The 15946-nt window shown below is 39.1% G+C and overlaps 3 protein-coding genes across 4 annotated transcripts in view; 2 read left to right on the top strand and 1 right to left on the bottom strand.

Annotated features, from left to right (window-relative positions):
- Window positions 1–2973: 2973 nt before the first annotated feature.
- On the bottom strand, window positions 2974–5684 carry LOC129415506 (tetratricopeptide repeat protein 9A). Its single transcript, XM_055169499.2, has 3 exons — window positions 4669–5684; window positions 4101–4283; window positions 2974–3886 (listed from the first exon to the last, which is right to left on the bottom strand). Exons 1-3 carry the CDS (start codon window positions 5111–5113, stop codon window positions 3804–3806), a joined length of 711 nt encoding a protein of 236 aa, XP_055025474.1. The 5' UTR covers window positions 5114–5684; the 3' UTR covers window positions 2974–3803.
- Window positions 5685–6723: 1039 nt separating this feature from the next.
- On the top strand, window positions 6724–9771 carry med6 (mediator complex subunit 6). Its single transcript, XM_055169497.2, has 8 exons — window positions 6724–6793; window positions 7060–7219; window positions 7350–7441; window positions 7907–7989; window positions 8078–8186; window positions 8284–8399; window positions 8523–8550; window positions 9283–9771. Exons 1-8 carry the CDS (start codon window positions 6781–6783, stop codon window positions 9432–9434), a joined length of 753 nt encoding a protein of 250 aa, XP_055025472.1. The 5' UTR covers window positions 6724–6780; the 3' UTR covers window positions 9435–9771.
- A 567-nt stretch (window positions 9772–10338) lies between these two features.
- pcnx1 (pecanex 1) overlaps window positions 10339–15946 on the top strand; it is a 35600-nt gene continuing 29992 nt past the window's right edge. The window contains exons 1-2 of one of the 2 annotated variants that reach the window (XM_073873446.1): window positions 10339–10619; window positions 13474–13685. In XM_073873446.1, coding sequence (XP_073729547.1) covers window positions 10467–10619; window positions 13474–13685 — 365 coding nt within the window. In that variant the 5' untranslated portion in view covers window positions 10339–10466. The remainder of the gene's footprint in view (window positions 10620–13473; window positions 13686–15946) is intronic. The other variant, XM_055169496.2, reaches the window with a different exon arrangement.

Here is a 15946-nt window from a genome sequence, read left to right as displayed (position 1 = left end):
AGTAAGAGTTGCTTCTTCAAGCTTTTCCTCAGTAAACCGTAAGGTCTAACTCACCTCCAAGTATAATAAGCTACTACAAACCAGCTGCTCCTTTAATAACCACACCGATTTCTGAGTCCTTTAGTACAGTAAAAGTACAGGGTCTGCAGCTTTTATCTTGAAATATATTCATCGGGACCATTTTTATTTGCAAACCCACTTTTCTTATTCGGACTGAGTGTATAAGCTGTCCTGTTGCACTGTATTATCATTCTGTTTATATGTACTGTCTGTGCACACATCTGCATGTTTATGGTAAAGTTAGGTTTCATGAACTTAGCATTGCACTATAACTGAAAAAACTGGACTCTTATTTTCTGCCTCTACACTGTTCAGGTTTCAGAGATTGTACACCGATAGAAGTGCTTTTTAATGGTTTTATGAATGTATAGTTTTGTCATATTTACACCATTCGGGACCACTGATTGTTCTTCTGTGGTTTCTGACATAGCATGACGCACATAAGTTCAGCCATTCCGAAAAATATGCTAGTTTAATGCTTCTTCACTATCCAAACCTCAATTTTCAGTATTAAAGACGGTGCTGGGAGAATTTTTTGAATAGTCAGGTATTATCGCAGTCTTCCAGTCATGAGTGCATAGTATGTATGCGCGAGTGTGTGTGCCATCATGCATGTGTATCTTTCAGTGTACTGATGGATCTATGCTGTTTGTGTGTCGTTTTGAGAATGCATATTGCATTTTATTTTGTTAGTAGCAACTTTTGTGCAATATTTGTTACACATTTTCATGTACACATTCATTCACTACTGAATGTATTTATTTATTTATTTTTTAAGTTATTTTTGTATTTTTCATGTTACTTTTTTGTAATTTTATGATGAAACTGAGAAGTGTTTTCTGAACATGCTCAGACACGCAGAACTGAACATTCTTTTGCCTACGCTCACCTGTCTAGATTGAGGTGTAGATTTGTTGTCTGCTGTGTCTCTCAAAACCTAAGTCTTTTATCTCAGTGAAGGCAAAAGTTCCTCTAGAGCCAAAACAAACACATCTGCTTGTGTCTGTATTACATTTTCTGTCACTTAAAGAAATAGTTCACCCAAAATTGAAAATTCTGTCATTATATACATTTTAGTTTCTTATAAAAATCTGTTGTATGGCTTCAGAAGACTTAGCACACGGAAGAATATATGTGCACAAGTCCTATGGACTACTTTTATGATGCTTTTGCATCCTACTTGAATTGCTTAGAAAGTCTGAGTTTTGAGAATAATACTTTGGGTGTCTCCCTGAAGAAAGTAAGTCATACAGGTTTTGAACAACATGAAGGTGAGTCGATGATACAATCTTTATCTTTGGGTGAACTATTTGTCATGTCTGAACTTTCTGCAGTGTTGGCTGAGGATCAAAAACTCCCTTTTACTATTGGTTGTGGAAGAGAGGTGTAGTTTTCTTCTACTAACTTAAAGAAATGTGTAGCCAATGACAAGAGCATCCATTGTCATTCATTTATGCTGGCACAGTGACTGCTGTCTTGAAGATCTGTGTTCGGGGTTCAAAAGCTGCTGCTATAAAATTTGTACTTGCTCCTGAGCACATTAGACTTGTATAAAAGCTCAATTAAAGCCCTGAAATGCTGAAATTTGGTGTTTTGTGACTGAGCGTACTTGCACAGAGTACAAAACTCTAGGAAATAACATGCAAATATTCCTAATGTCTAATCCAATCATGACAATTTTGTATTTGTAGGTTGTATTGTTAAGATGTGGACCATGTTACTCCATCCTAACAAAAGTAAATGCCTATACTGTTAAAAATGTCTGTAGAAATTACAGTATTACTAACAGCTGTTTGCCAGTAACTTACTGTAGATTTATATTTATGTTATTCACTGGCAACAGTTTGTTCGATGGTAAATGAACATTAAACATTAACAGGTCTTTATCTTTACAGAATAAACCTAAAATAGCAGGCTTATGCAAAGCATTCTGGGAACCAAAATCTGAAGTAATAAACAGAAACGGTTGATGAGGATTTCTGGTTCCCAGAATGCTGTGCATGAGGCTGTTATGTTCTGTAAAGATGTATTCTGTTTAATGTCTAATTTTCATTTACCATCAAACAAATTGTTGCCAGTGAATAATATAAATTTAAATCTACAGTTAGTAACTGGAAACAGCTGCATACCTACACTGTAAACAAATTCCGTAGAAATTACTGTTACTTGCAGCTGGTTGCCGGTAACTTACCGTAGATTTAAATTTATGGTATTTACTGGCAAGAGTTTGTTCAAAGTTAAATAAATTGTAAATATTAACAAGTCTTTATGTTTACAGAATAAAACTATACAATAACAGCATCATGCAAACATTCTGGGAACCAGAAATCATCATCAACCTTTTTCTGTGTTTTGCTTCAGATTTTATTTCCCAGAATACTTTGCTTGATGCTGTTATTTAAAGACTTATAAATGTTTAATGTTCATTTAACTTGAACAAAATGTTTCCAGTTAATAACATACATTTAAATCTACGGTAAGTTACCCGCAACCAGCTGCACTGTCATTTCTACGGAATTTTTTTTTACAGTGTACAGCAATTTTTTTAAAGTGTACATTCCCTCAGTGTTTAACAGTTTAGGCTTTCATTTCTCAGTTGCACACACTTGTGTCTAGCTGCTTTAAAGCCAGCATGTCTAGGACACCAATCCCATCTGTCTCCAAGGATGATTTCCATGGAATCTCACCATAGCAACCATAATGGAGCACTATTTTGTCCAATCCTGCAGCTTGGCTGCAAGTAGAAACCAATAACAAGTTGAGTACTGCGAGCTAAAATGTTCAAGTCCATACTCTGATAAAACCTGCGATTTTTTACATTTGTGATAACCCAGTTACAATTACCAAATTAAAGTCTTCACTCCTCACCATCAAAAATCAGCACAAACAAAAAACAAACACTCCAGAGTCCCAAATATAACAATGATCACAGTTTATTTACTCCTACATGCTTTGTTTAGTGTGTGACACTACGATTCACATGCACAAACCTTAGCACCACTGTGTGTGTGTGTGTGTGTGTGTGTGTGTGTGTGTGTGTGTGTGTGTGTGTGTGTGTGTGTGTGTGTGTGTGTGTGTGTGTGTGTGTGTGTGTGTGTGTGTGCGTACATGTTTTGCGCGTCCGATCTTTGCATCCACTGCGATGCGAATGTGGGTGTTAAGTAATGTGCAGGTTTTATATAATCGTTGTTGGCATCATTTTCACTGGTAGTGACACTTAATTGCACTTCAAATGAAGCAGCTTCATGTATATATAAAAAATTGAAATGACATCTGTTCACAAGCTGGCAGTTTCTGAATCTCTAATTCAGAATTTCTGATGAAAAACAGTTGCAACGGTCTGAAAACGATAAGTTAATAAAAGAAAAACAGCAAGAACACTATGCAAACCATAGCCACTAAATAATCTGCTTGTGTTCTGTGGAGCACATCTTCAGACCACAATGGCCAGCAATGAAATACAGTGAATAAAAGTAAAGCTTTTGATATCGCAAATAATCACTTCTTTAAAAAGCATATGCAAATGATATCCCTGGTCTCCATCCCTGGTCTTCATGGTCTCCTCCAGCACACCTGATTCAGCTCTTCAGTGTAAGTGAGAGGTTTCTGAAAGGACGTCAGCTGACACAGGTGTGTTGACTCTGGAATAAAGACTCCCATGAAATACCAAACCTCGTCCACAGAGAGTGCGATGAGGGGAGTGTGGGGTGTCCGCAGTGGAAAGCTATTAAAGCATGAGCTGTTTATGGAACTTCAGATTTCTCTCTCTGGGCATTTCGGCGAATTTTCATTTCCGTGAGCTGAATGTAGCGGATGACATTTGTGTCTGTCCCACAAAAACACAAATGGGAAACAGCTGTTTAAGCACAGTAAATGCAGACAGGATGTGTAGTGACCGAGGAATCTCATTGGTTTTATGATTACATAGAAGTACAGTATAGCATTTCAGATTGTGAAAAGATGCTTTTTCCAAATTGAACCCATGACATTTGCATTACTAATGGTCTGTTAGGTGGCACTAAATGTTTAAGTTGACTGACCTGTAGGCTGTTGTTTGTGTGACTCCTTTAGGTAGTGCAGGGCTTTGTTGTAGTCTCCTAAGTGATAATACGCCACACCAGAGCGATACAGGGCTTTAAAGTTCTCCCCCTCCTTTCTTAAAACCTTCAGACAGTATTCTTTAACTCGTTCGTAATTCACAAGCTCCATCTGCAACAGACAGGCTACACACACACATAATACATTATGGTAATGACATTCATATTTTAGGTTTCTGGTTATGATATCTGATGTTGTACATGACTATAAAGTATGCAGTCTGTGAGGCATCATAATCTAAGTCATGCTGTAACAACCCATGGCATGATCCATGACGTCATTCTGCGTGCATTCATAGACATTCATAATCCCACTGCTTACTTTTTATATTTAAAGTCACATATATTTAGGAGTGGCTAATGGAATAGTTTAAGAATCTACCACTGAAAAGCCCATATAGGTCGATCACTAATTAGATTATTTGGGGAAACCCCCTTCAATGTCTACCCTGTTTTAACAGGTGAGATGCATAGCGAAAACGTTTTGATGATAAACTATGTACTTCAGTACCTGCCAGGCTGTTGTAGCATTCCAGCTCCGCGTTCTCCACCGCACCTTTCTGCTCGTCCGTAAGGTTGGACTTACTGATGCTGGTCAGGACGGTGGACGGAGACTTGCTGGTGTCCGGGTCCCCCAGCACGCGACAGAGACCCTTCATTTCAAGCAGCGCGCGGTGGTACTTCCCGATGGCCTCGCGGTATTTCTTATCCTTGTAGCACTGCGTACCTTCCGTCTTGAAGTCCAGGGCCCGTTTGACCAGTTCCGCGGGCTCGTTTTGGCTTTTCACTACCGTAACGTTCTGAAGAGGCGCGTGCTGCTGGTAGCGCCCGTCTCCACGGCTCCGTCCACCGTGAGGCTGCGTGACGCATGGTGACGAACCGGTGGAAATTGAGCTGCTCGTAGCGATGTTTGCCTTACGGATCATTGCCTCAAATCTACCCTGTTCCACACTCATCACAGTGATGAACTATCGGGGTGCAGTTTTTCTAAAACCCCCGTCCGTGCCCGTATAACGTCTTGATGAGCGGGGGAGCTGTTGTTCCGACAGCGGAGGTCTTCACAGATGCTTTTTAAAGATGGATTCCCCGATGGTTCACACAACACTGTGAAATTTCCCTTTTTTTACACCCACTCTTCTCCACTGACAGTGCTCGACACGTCCTGGTCTTACCGAATGACTCAAACGGGAGTGAGCGAGCTTCAAGGCGCGAGCGCGCTTGCGCTGAACTTAAGAAATGCGGTCATCACGAATGGAGCGCGAGAAGCGTCTGTCAGCCCCTTGCGCGAAGTCCCGTTCCCATTGAAATCCAGCTGAGCGCAACTCAGGCGTTAACAAATGCATTTAACTTGCTCAAATGATTATTTCGTGTGACGTGTTTTCTGCCAACGGAATACAAAACTGAAAAGACAGCAGCTGTGAGACTATTAAATACACTTCTCCATCCTTTTGATCCTCCCTTGGTTTAGAAGACTCAGAGTTCTCTCTTTCATTATGCCCATTGCTGCCCTCACACTGCATTGTAATCCACTTTAAACAAATCAATTGAAATATTTTTTGTGGGAAATATTTTTCCACAGGTGTGTGTGTGTGTGTGTGTGTGTGTGTGTGTGTGTGTGCGTGCGTGCGTGCGTGCCTGCGTGTGTGTGTGTGAGTACAGGGCCAGTGTCTGGGTGTGTCGTGATTGCGGTAAATCGTGCCGGGTGGGGAATTTTGCTTTGACCAGTTTTTCAATAAATTGTCCGACATAATGTGAATGGGAAAGTTTTGTGGCATTTGGATTTGACTGACTGTATAGCTCATTTTTATGTGTCTAATGTTCCTTTGGTTTTTCTATGCAAATTAACCTATTTTGTTTTGCAGGGTCATGTGTTTTGGAACGGTATGTTCCACATGATATATTCTTGAATAATATTCCTGCGGGGAGATTTGTCCCATCTAAAATAATATTATCTAAAAAAATATTTTTAAGGCCCCTGATTGTATTAATGAATCGTGTGAATAGGTGTTTTAAAAATATAATTGTCATTTAAAGCTAACTACACTAAAAATCTAAAGTAAACAATTGAATATATTATCATAAACGGAAAGACATAGACTTCAGAAGTAACTTTATAATAAGGAATAATAAAGTTAAACAAACAAACAAATCAAACGATGCACACTTTTTATTTGGATTTGTTTATTGCGGTGTTTCGAAATACAATACATTAAATTAAAATAAAATATACAGCGATTTACATGCAGGAATTAAACATTTGTATATTCAAATATTACAATAATGAGAAAAAGAAAAAAAAAGACGGGTAGATAAGGATATTTAACAAAAACAGTTAAGGATGGAGCACAGTTTAATGTCTTAATAGCTTTGGTATTTTTGGAAGATGAAAGCGCTTTGATGTATTTGTATTTCCTTTTCAAAAATAATAAATTTGTGTTTTTGATGAGAAAATTTATTCCGATTAATATAAAACTTAGCTAGTAACAATTAAAAAATTAGGTATATAACACAAATTTCTATTGTTTTTCTTGTGAGAACTCAAAAAAAAAAATAAACATACATGAAAGAAACGTCATAGACGTTCGACGGTAGTTACGCCATCATCCCGCGCCTGTTCTCGAAGATGGCGTCGGTCGGTCGGTATTTTATCCCAGATTTCACAAATGTATTAATATTAATTATTATTGGAGTGTTGTACTGGCGTTGTTAACGAAGAATGCCTTTCGCTTTTTTTAAATAAAATAATGTAACTCAATATTTCTGCTTAACGGTGTTGTTGTTGCTTGTATGAGAAGGCGCAAGTCTTCAGTGTTCCTTGTGTTTGTTATATTTCTATATCTTGCACATGATTAGCATATACAGTTCGTCTGAACCGGCTTTGTTTTTTTGTTGTATATGACAGATAACTTGCTGGGGATCTCGTGGGTAGACAGTGGCTGGGTGCCCATCCTGAACCCCAGCAATGTGCTGGAGTATTTTTCTGAGAGGAGTAACCCTTTCTATGATCGCACCTGCAATAACGAGGTGGTGAAGATGCAGAGATTAACACTGGATCACCTCAAGTAAGCACGTTAACCTTTAGAAACCTTTGTTTAATTTCTTAATCGATTAAGATCATACAGCAGAGCTTGCTGACTTAACAGGAAAAGTATGTGATGTTTATGTGACCAATTTGCTGTCTTGTGTGTGTAGTCAGATGGTTGGTGTGGAATATATTTTGCTTCACGCTCAGGAGCCAATTCTGTACATCATTAGAAAACAGCAGAGACAGTCACCAACACAAGGTGAGTTACTGCACTGACACACAGCTGTTCAGTTTTAACTGCTTGTGTTGCTTTTGTTGTATGTCTACAGTATGACATGAAACATTGGTTGAATCAGGTATAAAAACCGTAATGGAGCAGGCAGTTTTTTGGATTTTGATTTACATACATTCACCAGTTCGCGTTGACATGTAATTAGACGAAGCCTATTGCCGTGCTTTCCAAGGGGAGGGCTCTTTCCCCCTCTTTAACTGGGATAGATGTACCAGCAGAGAGTTAGGTGATGGGGTGGAGGAGGAATGCTGCAAAAAACGGCCATATATAGAGACCTCTTCACGCTGATTGGTTGGATTACATGGCCGTGCTTCTCCCGAACTTGGTTAAATAAACTTTTTTGGATTACTTTATATTTTAAATTTATGTTAAATTTAAAAGTGGAAAGGAAATCGTTGAAATGGTCTGTTTTAGTATTTTTCTTCTTTGCAGTGATCCCCCTTGCTGACTACTACATCATAGCTGGAGTGGTGTATCAGGCACCTGATCTAGGATCAGTCATCAGTTCCAGATTGGTACATTCATAACTTGTGCACACTGACCTTAATGCACCCTCCTAAACAAACTTTCAGAACTTTAATATTTTATGTTTATGTGTCTTAGCTCTCAGCGGTTCATGGGATCCAGTCAGCATTTGATGAAGCAATGTCCTTCTGCAGGTATCACCCATCCAAAGGCTACTGGTGGCAATTTAAAGACCAGGAAGAGAAAGGTAAACAGACACACATACAGCAGTGGGAATTTTTTTTTTAACAAGAACAGTATTACCTGAGATTTTAATTTTTTTTGTGTTGTATGTGTGGTAATAGAGAGGGTAAAGCCTAAATCAAAACGGAAGGAAGAGCCCAGTTCTTTGTTCCAGAGGCAGAGAGTTGACACACTGCTATTGGACCTACGCAATAAATTTCCTCCGACTTTCTATCAGGTATCACTAGCACACAATAAACATTTCTAACTGTTTTCTGAATGTTCTTTCAGAATAAAGTGCTTGTATCAGAGCTACAAATTCTGGTTTAATTCTCAATGATTTGGTATCTCTCTGTTTCAGCAAAAACCAGGAGAGAAGCCTGTCCCAGGTACAAAAACACCTTTGCACAGTCCAACATTAAGTTTCTTAATTAAGTGTTCCTTAAATGTAGAAACAGTATGATGATGATATCTTAATATTGCAACAACATAACATGTTAGGATTTTGAAGCTACTATAATTGAACTGTAATGGGTATTAAATATTTTTGGTTTATGGTCTAGTAAGTATCATATTGCACCAGATATATTTCGAGATAATGAACTTTTTTGCTGTAGCATAAATAAATAAACATGATATAAATGCATACTATAAATATAACGGCTGACATTTTGCCTGACAAAAAGGACAACCTGGAGGGCAATAAAATGTAATTTGTAAAATGTATTTAAAAATATATATAAAACCTGTAATTAGTTAGGGAAGCAAAAGGAAAACACCACAGTTTTTAATATTTTATTATGTTCTTACCTCAACTTAGACAAATTAATACATAGTACCTTTCTTTTTTCAATGCGTGCACTTCATCTTTGCACAACGCCTCGTGAATGTGCTAGCATTTAGCCTAGCACCATTCATTCCTTAGGATCCAAATAGGGATGAATTTAAAAGCCACCAAACACTTCCATGTTTTCCCTATTTAAAGACTGTTACATGCGTAGTGACACGAGTATGGTGGCACAAAATAATGAAAAACGGTGGTGTTATCCTTTAAGGCACGAACAGTTGTTGTAAACAATAAGAATTCACTAACAGGCTTTTTTAAAACTTTTTCCCAATAGTGGAGGTAAAGAAAGAGCCAGAGGTACCACCCGAGACCGTAAAGCCACAAGAAGAGAAGGAGACGAAACCTCCAGCCCCACCTGGACCTGCCAGGCCAGCCCCGCCTACGCCCAACAAACCACCACCTGAGAAACGTGCTCGCCTGCAGTGATATAAACATTCATGCTGGCTTACCCGATTTAGCCTCAGTATGAGGTTGTCTACGACCTTGATTCAATATTGGAGTGCTGTATAAAACAAACAAACATGCCTCAGGACTGTGTTACTGTATATAAATATTCTTTATACTCATTTTTGTAATAAGGGAAAACAATGTTCTGTATTTTATTGTCTTTATTTCACTGTTACCGTGTTTATTGTGCCATTGACTCTTACAGGCTGACATACAGAGTGAGAATTAATGCTGTCAGTGATCTTGATTGCATGATTTTGTTTTCATGCATATTTTGTACAGCCATTTAACTAATTATTAAATTTCAGTCTTTGTATACCTTTGTATTACTCCATTAATTGTTCAAAACTTGTTCTTGGCATTCTGGTTGTTTAAAAGGATGTTTGTGTTGATAGTGCGCAGCGCCCTCTAACGACCATATTCAGAAGCGCTTCTTTTTCGCTGATTCACAAATCCATTAGCGCTCTGTAGTAAAAAAGTGTTTTAGGCAGCACATTTTTAATAGAAATTGTTTTATACTCCCAACAATTACAACCCAAATACAACCAGCCTTGACCCACTTTATTCCACCTGGGAGGAATTAACAGTAGGCTATGCGCTCATAACGATGGGACAACAGAAAAAAAATGTTGGTAAAACAAATATTATCGATATATCTTATATTTTACCTTTAAATTAGGTTTATTCCTAAATAATAAAACAGCTGTTAGGTAATTTTTAATTTTGTAGTTTTTTTAATATAAAATCACAGCGCATCGTCCCAGATGTTTTTCTTTGTTGATGCTCGCTTTTCGCCGCACGGGAGCGCTACAAAACAACGCGTTTGTCCCTCGCGCGCAACGCCGCTCTGTACTCGAACTGCACGCAAACAACGGAGGCGCGCGGGGCACGACGGGACGGGAAGCGCAGTGCTGGAGGACCGCAGAGAAGAAGATGGCTGCGACGGGGCTCGAAAGGCCAGCGCCGTGCGTACTACTCCGAGACGGCTAGACAGGGGACAGGGGGGTAAAAATGGGGTCGCAGACCCTACAGATCCTGCGGCAGGGCGTGTGGGCGTCGGTGACTGGCGGATGGTACTACGACCCGCACCAGAACACATTCGTGAACGCGCTTCACCTTTACCTGTGGCTGCTGCTGCTCTGCCTCCCGTTCACGCTCTACATGGTGAGAGACGCAGCTGTCCGTTATCTTCACGTTTCTTTCTAACCATTTGTCTGTGTCTATCCATGTGTGTCCTCTCAGTCGGTCCATCCAAACCGTCTCTCCATCTCTTTATACTTCCTCTTTTCTTGCGTCCATCTCACTGCTCCCTTTGTATGTATGTATCCCTTCACCCCATCTGTTCATTACCTTCAATTTCTCCCTGTCATTCATGACTCTTATGAAAATTCACCGTGTTTTCGTTACAGTTACAATAGTTTAGCTGTGGTATTTGTAGTAAAAATATAGTAAAAACAGATTTACTATGGTTTCTCTACAAGAACCATGTATCCATGATGTTTGTAGTAAAATACAAAGTAAGTCATACAAATGCTATCAGTCAGTCTTTCAAAAAAGCATACTGCACTTTTACTATAGTAAATCTCTATATCTTTTCCTGTTACATCCTTGTCGCGTTTCATCTCTCCTTTAACTCTATTATAGGTTGCTCTGTCTGTCATGTTTGGCATTGTGTGTTTCTTAGGTGGTCTGTTTGTGTTTTATGGTTGTGTCAGTTTAGTTTATTTTTTTAATGTCTTGATCAGACTATCATGAGTGTAGTTGCATCATTGTTTATATCCTATGTCATCAGGCTGGGTTTTCTTTTGTTGTGCCTCCCCTTTTTGCAATGGTCAGTAGTCATCAGGATTCATACTGTACGTGAATTGTTTTGACTCCCTGAACATCCACATCCAAAAATGGCTCTAGTGGTTTCTGATGTGTTTAGATGAAACACTCCAGGATAAACTGAACCCACATGTTTCTAAATTCTTTTAGTCCAAACCTTTTATTGATGCCACATCTTTACCAGACACTCTACAAGCCCAACCTTGTAAAAAAAATCTGGTTTGCAGTCTATTTAAAGGAATAGTTCGCCCCAAAATGAAAATTAACCCATATTTTACTCATCCCCAGACCATTTAAGGTGTATATGACTCTTTTTTAAGCCAAACACAGTCAGAGATATATAAAATAATATCTTGGCTCTTTTCTGCTATAATGGCATTAGATGGTGCCCCAATTTTTAAAGCTCCAAAAAGCACATCCATCAGAAACTAATCTATACGGTTATTAAATGTCTTCCGAGGCAAAGCGATTGGTTTTTGTAACGCTAGGTTAAAGGTCATCCTCCAGCCTGACCTCAACTCTCTTGTGAAAACGTGTAGAGCTGTAGTTTATAAATGTTTTTCTGCAAGAACCCATAACTTTAGTTTGGAATACATTAAATAAGCAGATGGATACGTCTTCGATGCTGATTTAAAAATGGGACACTATCCAATGCCATTACAAAGCTGACACTAGGGCTGTGAAGCATGGGTGTGATGCATTTTGTTTCCCAAATTTTGAGAGTGTGCCACTGAATTTTACATCCAGTCGCACATGTGCGACCAGTAAATTTGACCTTTTTTTGTGATATGACACTGAATTTGAAACAGCACATTGTACTTTCTGCATCTATCATGAAAGTATTGATTAGTAATACAGGGGAAATAAGTAGAAATGTGAATATTTGGTTAGCATGTTGATTTACGGTGTGTGCCCCTATATTTTCTGGTTGTGCCCCTAAAATTTTCAGTTGGGGGCCACTGTGCTCCTAGTGAAAAAAGTTAGTCTGGAGCCCTGCTGCCTGAAATCGATTCTGAAATGCAAGGCTCCAATTCTGTGTTAAATGCACAGCTTGTGCTTGTGTGTGTACTTATACTATTGATAAGTTCTTATCAATCTAAAATCACTATGGGGCGGTTTCCCAGACAGGGCTTTAGCCTAGTCCCAGACTAACTTAAAGGCGAAGTGCACGATATCTGAAAAACACTTTGGAAAAGGGAGTTTGTCCAATTGTAGCCAATCAGCAGTAAGGGGCGTGTGTACTAAACAATATTGTTGCCTGGGTTGCGTATGTGTGGGGCGGGTCTATCAACAGAAGGTCCAGACTCTATTGGTGTAGGGGCGTGTTTGTTTAGGTGATTTCAAATGTCAACATTGGCTTTCAGAGATCATTGACCCTGCCTTTACTGTAAATATTAGTGTTGTCTTGATGGAAAACAACTTGCTCTGAAATATATCAGTGTGAGTGTTGTGTCTCAAGATGCACACCAGTAGTGTTTATTCATAAATTATGCTTTTAAATGCATAATTAAAATGACTTAAATATCCTATTTTACCTAAGGACTAGTCCTGGCTTAACCTAACCCAAGTCCGGAAAAACACCCCTATGAGTTTGAGTTCAACTCATCACATACAGTCCTATAGTGCCATATTAACAAAAATCAACCCATTTATGACCCTCCCAAAATCAACCCATTTATGACCCTCCCAAAAAATCAACCCATTTATGACCCTCCCAAAAAATCAACCCATTTATGACCCTCCCAAAAAATCAACCCATTTATGACCCTCCCAGCATTTTTACAGACGTTTAAGGGGGAATGTGAATCAGGGATATGTGTGTGGTGGATATAAGGACAAGTGTGTATCTCTGTAAAAGACACAGATGCTTGTTCAGTGCCAGGCTGTTTATAACTTCTGCCCTGTGGTTGTGACTGAATTATGACTGCTTCTCTGCATAACCCTGTAACTCGGTATAGCAGGTTTCTATATTTATATATGATATATAAATAAATCATAAGGATGGTGATAGGGTTGAAACATGAGCATTTTTTTAAAAAAACCCAGTGTTTTGAAAACATATAAGAAAAACTTGTTTTTGTTTGTGGATGTTTTTTATACTATATATCCACTCTTTATATAGCACCTCATATACTGTATCTCAAACTCAAACCCATTAAATTTGCTTTATTTTATCTCTATTTTTTTGTAGGCATTGCCCCCCACCATGGTGATTGTGGGTATCTACTGCGGCGTCATAGCCGGTATGTTTGGGCTGCTGAAGGCAGTGAATTATCGTCTGCACACTGCGCTGGATGAAGGGGAGGTGGTGGAGCTGCGTGCCAAAGGGAGTGAAGGGGGTCAGGGCGCAGAGCGTCAACGTGAGGGTACCAACATCCGTCAGGAAGACTCAAATGGGCCTGGGTAAGAATCACTTATGGGCATGTGTGTATGGACTCGATATAAATTAAAGAAAGGTTTCGGATAAGACTAAGAACCTGCAAAGGAATCTGAATCAACACCAAAACAGTCTGATTCAGTACATACCAGGGTAAAAATCAGCTCAGAAAATGCACTTACCCAGTTCATGAAGGTTTTGAGTCTAGTCAGAGATTTTTTTATTCAGCTCAGTAAAGTTCTGATTCAAAGCCATAGCTCAGTGGTAGACGTGTTTTTAAGAGCTAATCTGCTGTCATGCTGAATGCATTCATCACCCACTGAGTGAGAATAAAAGGGAGGAGGGAAACGGGTGAGTTCATCAGGAGAACTCGAATGCAACTTCACAAATGGATGAATATTACGCTTGTGCCCTTCTTCATCACCCAAAAAGAGTCTGCAAACTCTCAGAGGTGAAAAGTTTGCATGATGTTGCACATTATCTATGCGTGCAAGCATTGCTGACCAAGTCAGAACATGTTAAACGCACTCCCTAAAACTATGAACCAAGCAGTTTTGTGACCTGTTTTTACCAGCATCAACAACTTTACACTCTTAAAAATAAAGGGAGCTTTATGATGCCATAGAAGGACCATTTTTGGTTCCTCAAAGAACCATTCAGTCAAAGTTTTTTCTATGGGATCACTGTGAGGGCACCTTTATTTTTAAGATTATATGGCTTATTTTAATAAATTTTTATCTGTATGTGAAAGAGAAACTGAGAGGTTCTTAAATGGAGAAGCAGTGACAATGGCAAACACACATATAGTACACATCTGTAGGGACATTCCTGGTTGTCTGGGTCAGTGCGCGGTAAGACGGCAGTCATTGGGAAAATATATGCCATTACTGCTTGGAGGCTCATGTTATCCTATTTCACCCACAGACCTGCATGTATCTGTTAAATGACACAATGGAAACCTTTTAAAGAAGTGTTATGATGTCACTACCAGTCATGTCATTACACTGCCCTGTTGTTTGTAATGTGATGTTTTTAACCAAGCGAATGTTGTAAGAGTATAAATGACACAAGACACAATCTTAAAGAGCCCCGGGTTTGTTGCTAAAAACAAAGAATGTCATTTTGTGTATTTTCACAAACTATTATTGTTTGCTTCTCTATCCCCCGATTTTTTGTAGCGCGTTGATTTTTACAAAGCTCATCGTTCTGAAAAGCACACTGTGCTCCAATTAGCCAGCTATCCAGTGCTTTGTGATTGGCCGAATACCTCAAGCATGTGCTGGATATGTGACGCTCCTTACCATTTTGAAAGATCACCTCCCAACAGGAGATAATATCGTCTTTACTATAAATATGAGCATGAATCTGATCCAGAAAATGCCGATGACCAATCTGATCAATCAACTTTGCCAGCGCCGCAACTTTGCGAGCAGGCTGTAACAGATTGGTAAGGTAAGGATACTAAAGCATAAAACCATGTCTGCATTTGTGATCATAGAAACGACAAACAAGCGCTGATTTAATGATTTAAATAGTAAGTAGTAAATTCTTTAAATATGAAAATATGAGAATAGACTACCTATAGGCTGTGAGTCAGAAGTGGGCGGGATTATGATCACGTGCATCAAATCCATGTCAACTTGCTGCGGAAGTGAACGGTTGCCTACAATCCTTGCGTTCGTTTTCAGAGATTTCAGTGGGAGACCATAGCTCACGTCATTGTAGAATTTGGGATTTGTAACTTTACAGATCGTTAAAGGAAAACACCACCGTTTTTCAATATTTTACTATGTTCTTACCTCAATTTAGACTAATGAATACATACCTATCTTTTTTCAAAGCGTGCACTTAATCTTTGTATAGCGCGTTGTGAATGTGTTAGCATTTAGCCTAGCCCCATTCATTCCTTAGGATCCAAACAACAGGGATGAATTTAGATCTCAGGCGCAGTAATATTGACGGAAGTTTGAACAAGAGGGGGAGTAGTCAGGAGTGATGATGCTACTGCGCGCCAAGATCGAAGTGTTGCAAACTAAGTGCTCTTCCGCCATACAATATAGTTCTCATTTTTTTATCCGCTTAAAAAACCGCCACGTTTTATTTTGTGCACACCATACTCATGTAACAACTCATGTAACAGTCTTTATATATGGAAAACTTGGAAGTGTTTGGTGGCTTCTAAATTCATCGCTGTTTGGATCCTAAGGAATGAATGAGGCTAGGCCAAATGCTAACACACTCACAACGCGCTGCACAAAGACCAAGTGCACGCACCGAAAAAAGATAG

The sequence above is a fragment of the Misgurnus anguillicaudatus genome, chromosome 11 (assembly GCF_027580225.2).
Source record: "Misgurnus anguillicaudatus chromosome 11, ASM2758022v2, whole genome shotgun sequence".
NCBI lineage: Eukaryota > Metazoa > Chordata > Actinopteri > Cypriniformes > Cobitidae > Misgurnus > Misgurnus anguillicaudatus.
The sequence above is the reverse complement of the archived record's forward strand: the minus strand, read 5'-3'. Positions and strand labels throughout refer to the sequence as shown.

Excerpts from the sequence above, each read along its gene's own strand:
- med6 (XM_055169497.2), top strand. Across the intron at positions 7,990-8,077 it reads CAGTCATCAGTTCCAGATTG|CTCTCAGCGGTTCATGGGAT; the intron begins GTACATTCATAA and ends TATGTGTCTTAG. Across the intron at positions 8,400-8,522 it reads TTCCTCCGACTTTCTATCAG|CAAAAACCAGGAGAGAAGCC; the intron begins GTATCACTAGCA and ends TCTCTGTTTCAG.
- LOC129415506 (XM_055169499.2), bottom strand. The coding sequence starts at position 5,113 with ATGAGTGTGGAACAGGGTAGATTTGAGGCAATGATCCGTAAGGCAAAC. Across the intron at positions 4,284-4,668 it reads ATGCTACAACAGCCTGGCAG|CCTGTCTGTTGCAGATGGAG; the intron begins GTACTGAAGTAC and ends GTGTGTGTGTAG. Across the intron at positions 3,887-4,100 it reads ACACAAACAACAGCCTACAG|ACACAAATGTCATCCGCTAC; the intron begins GTCAGTCAACTT and ends TTTGTGGGACAG.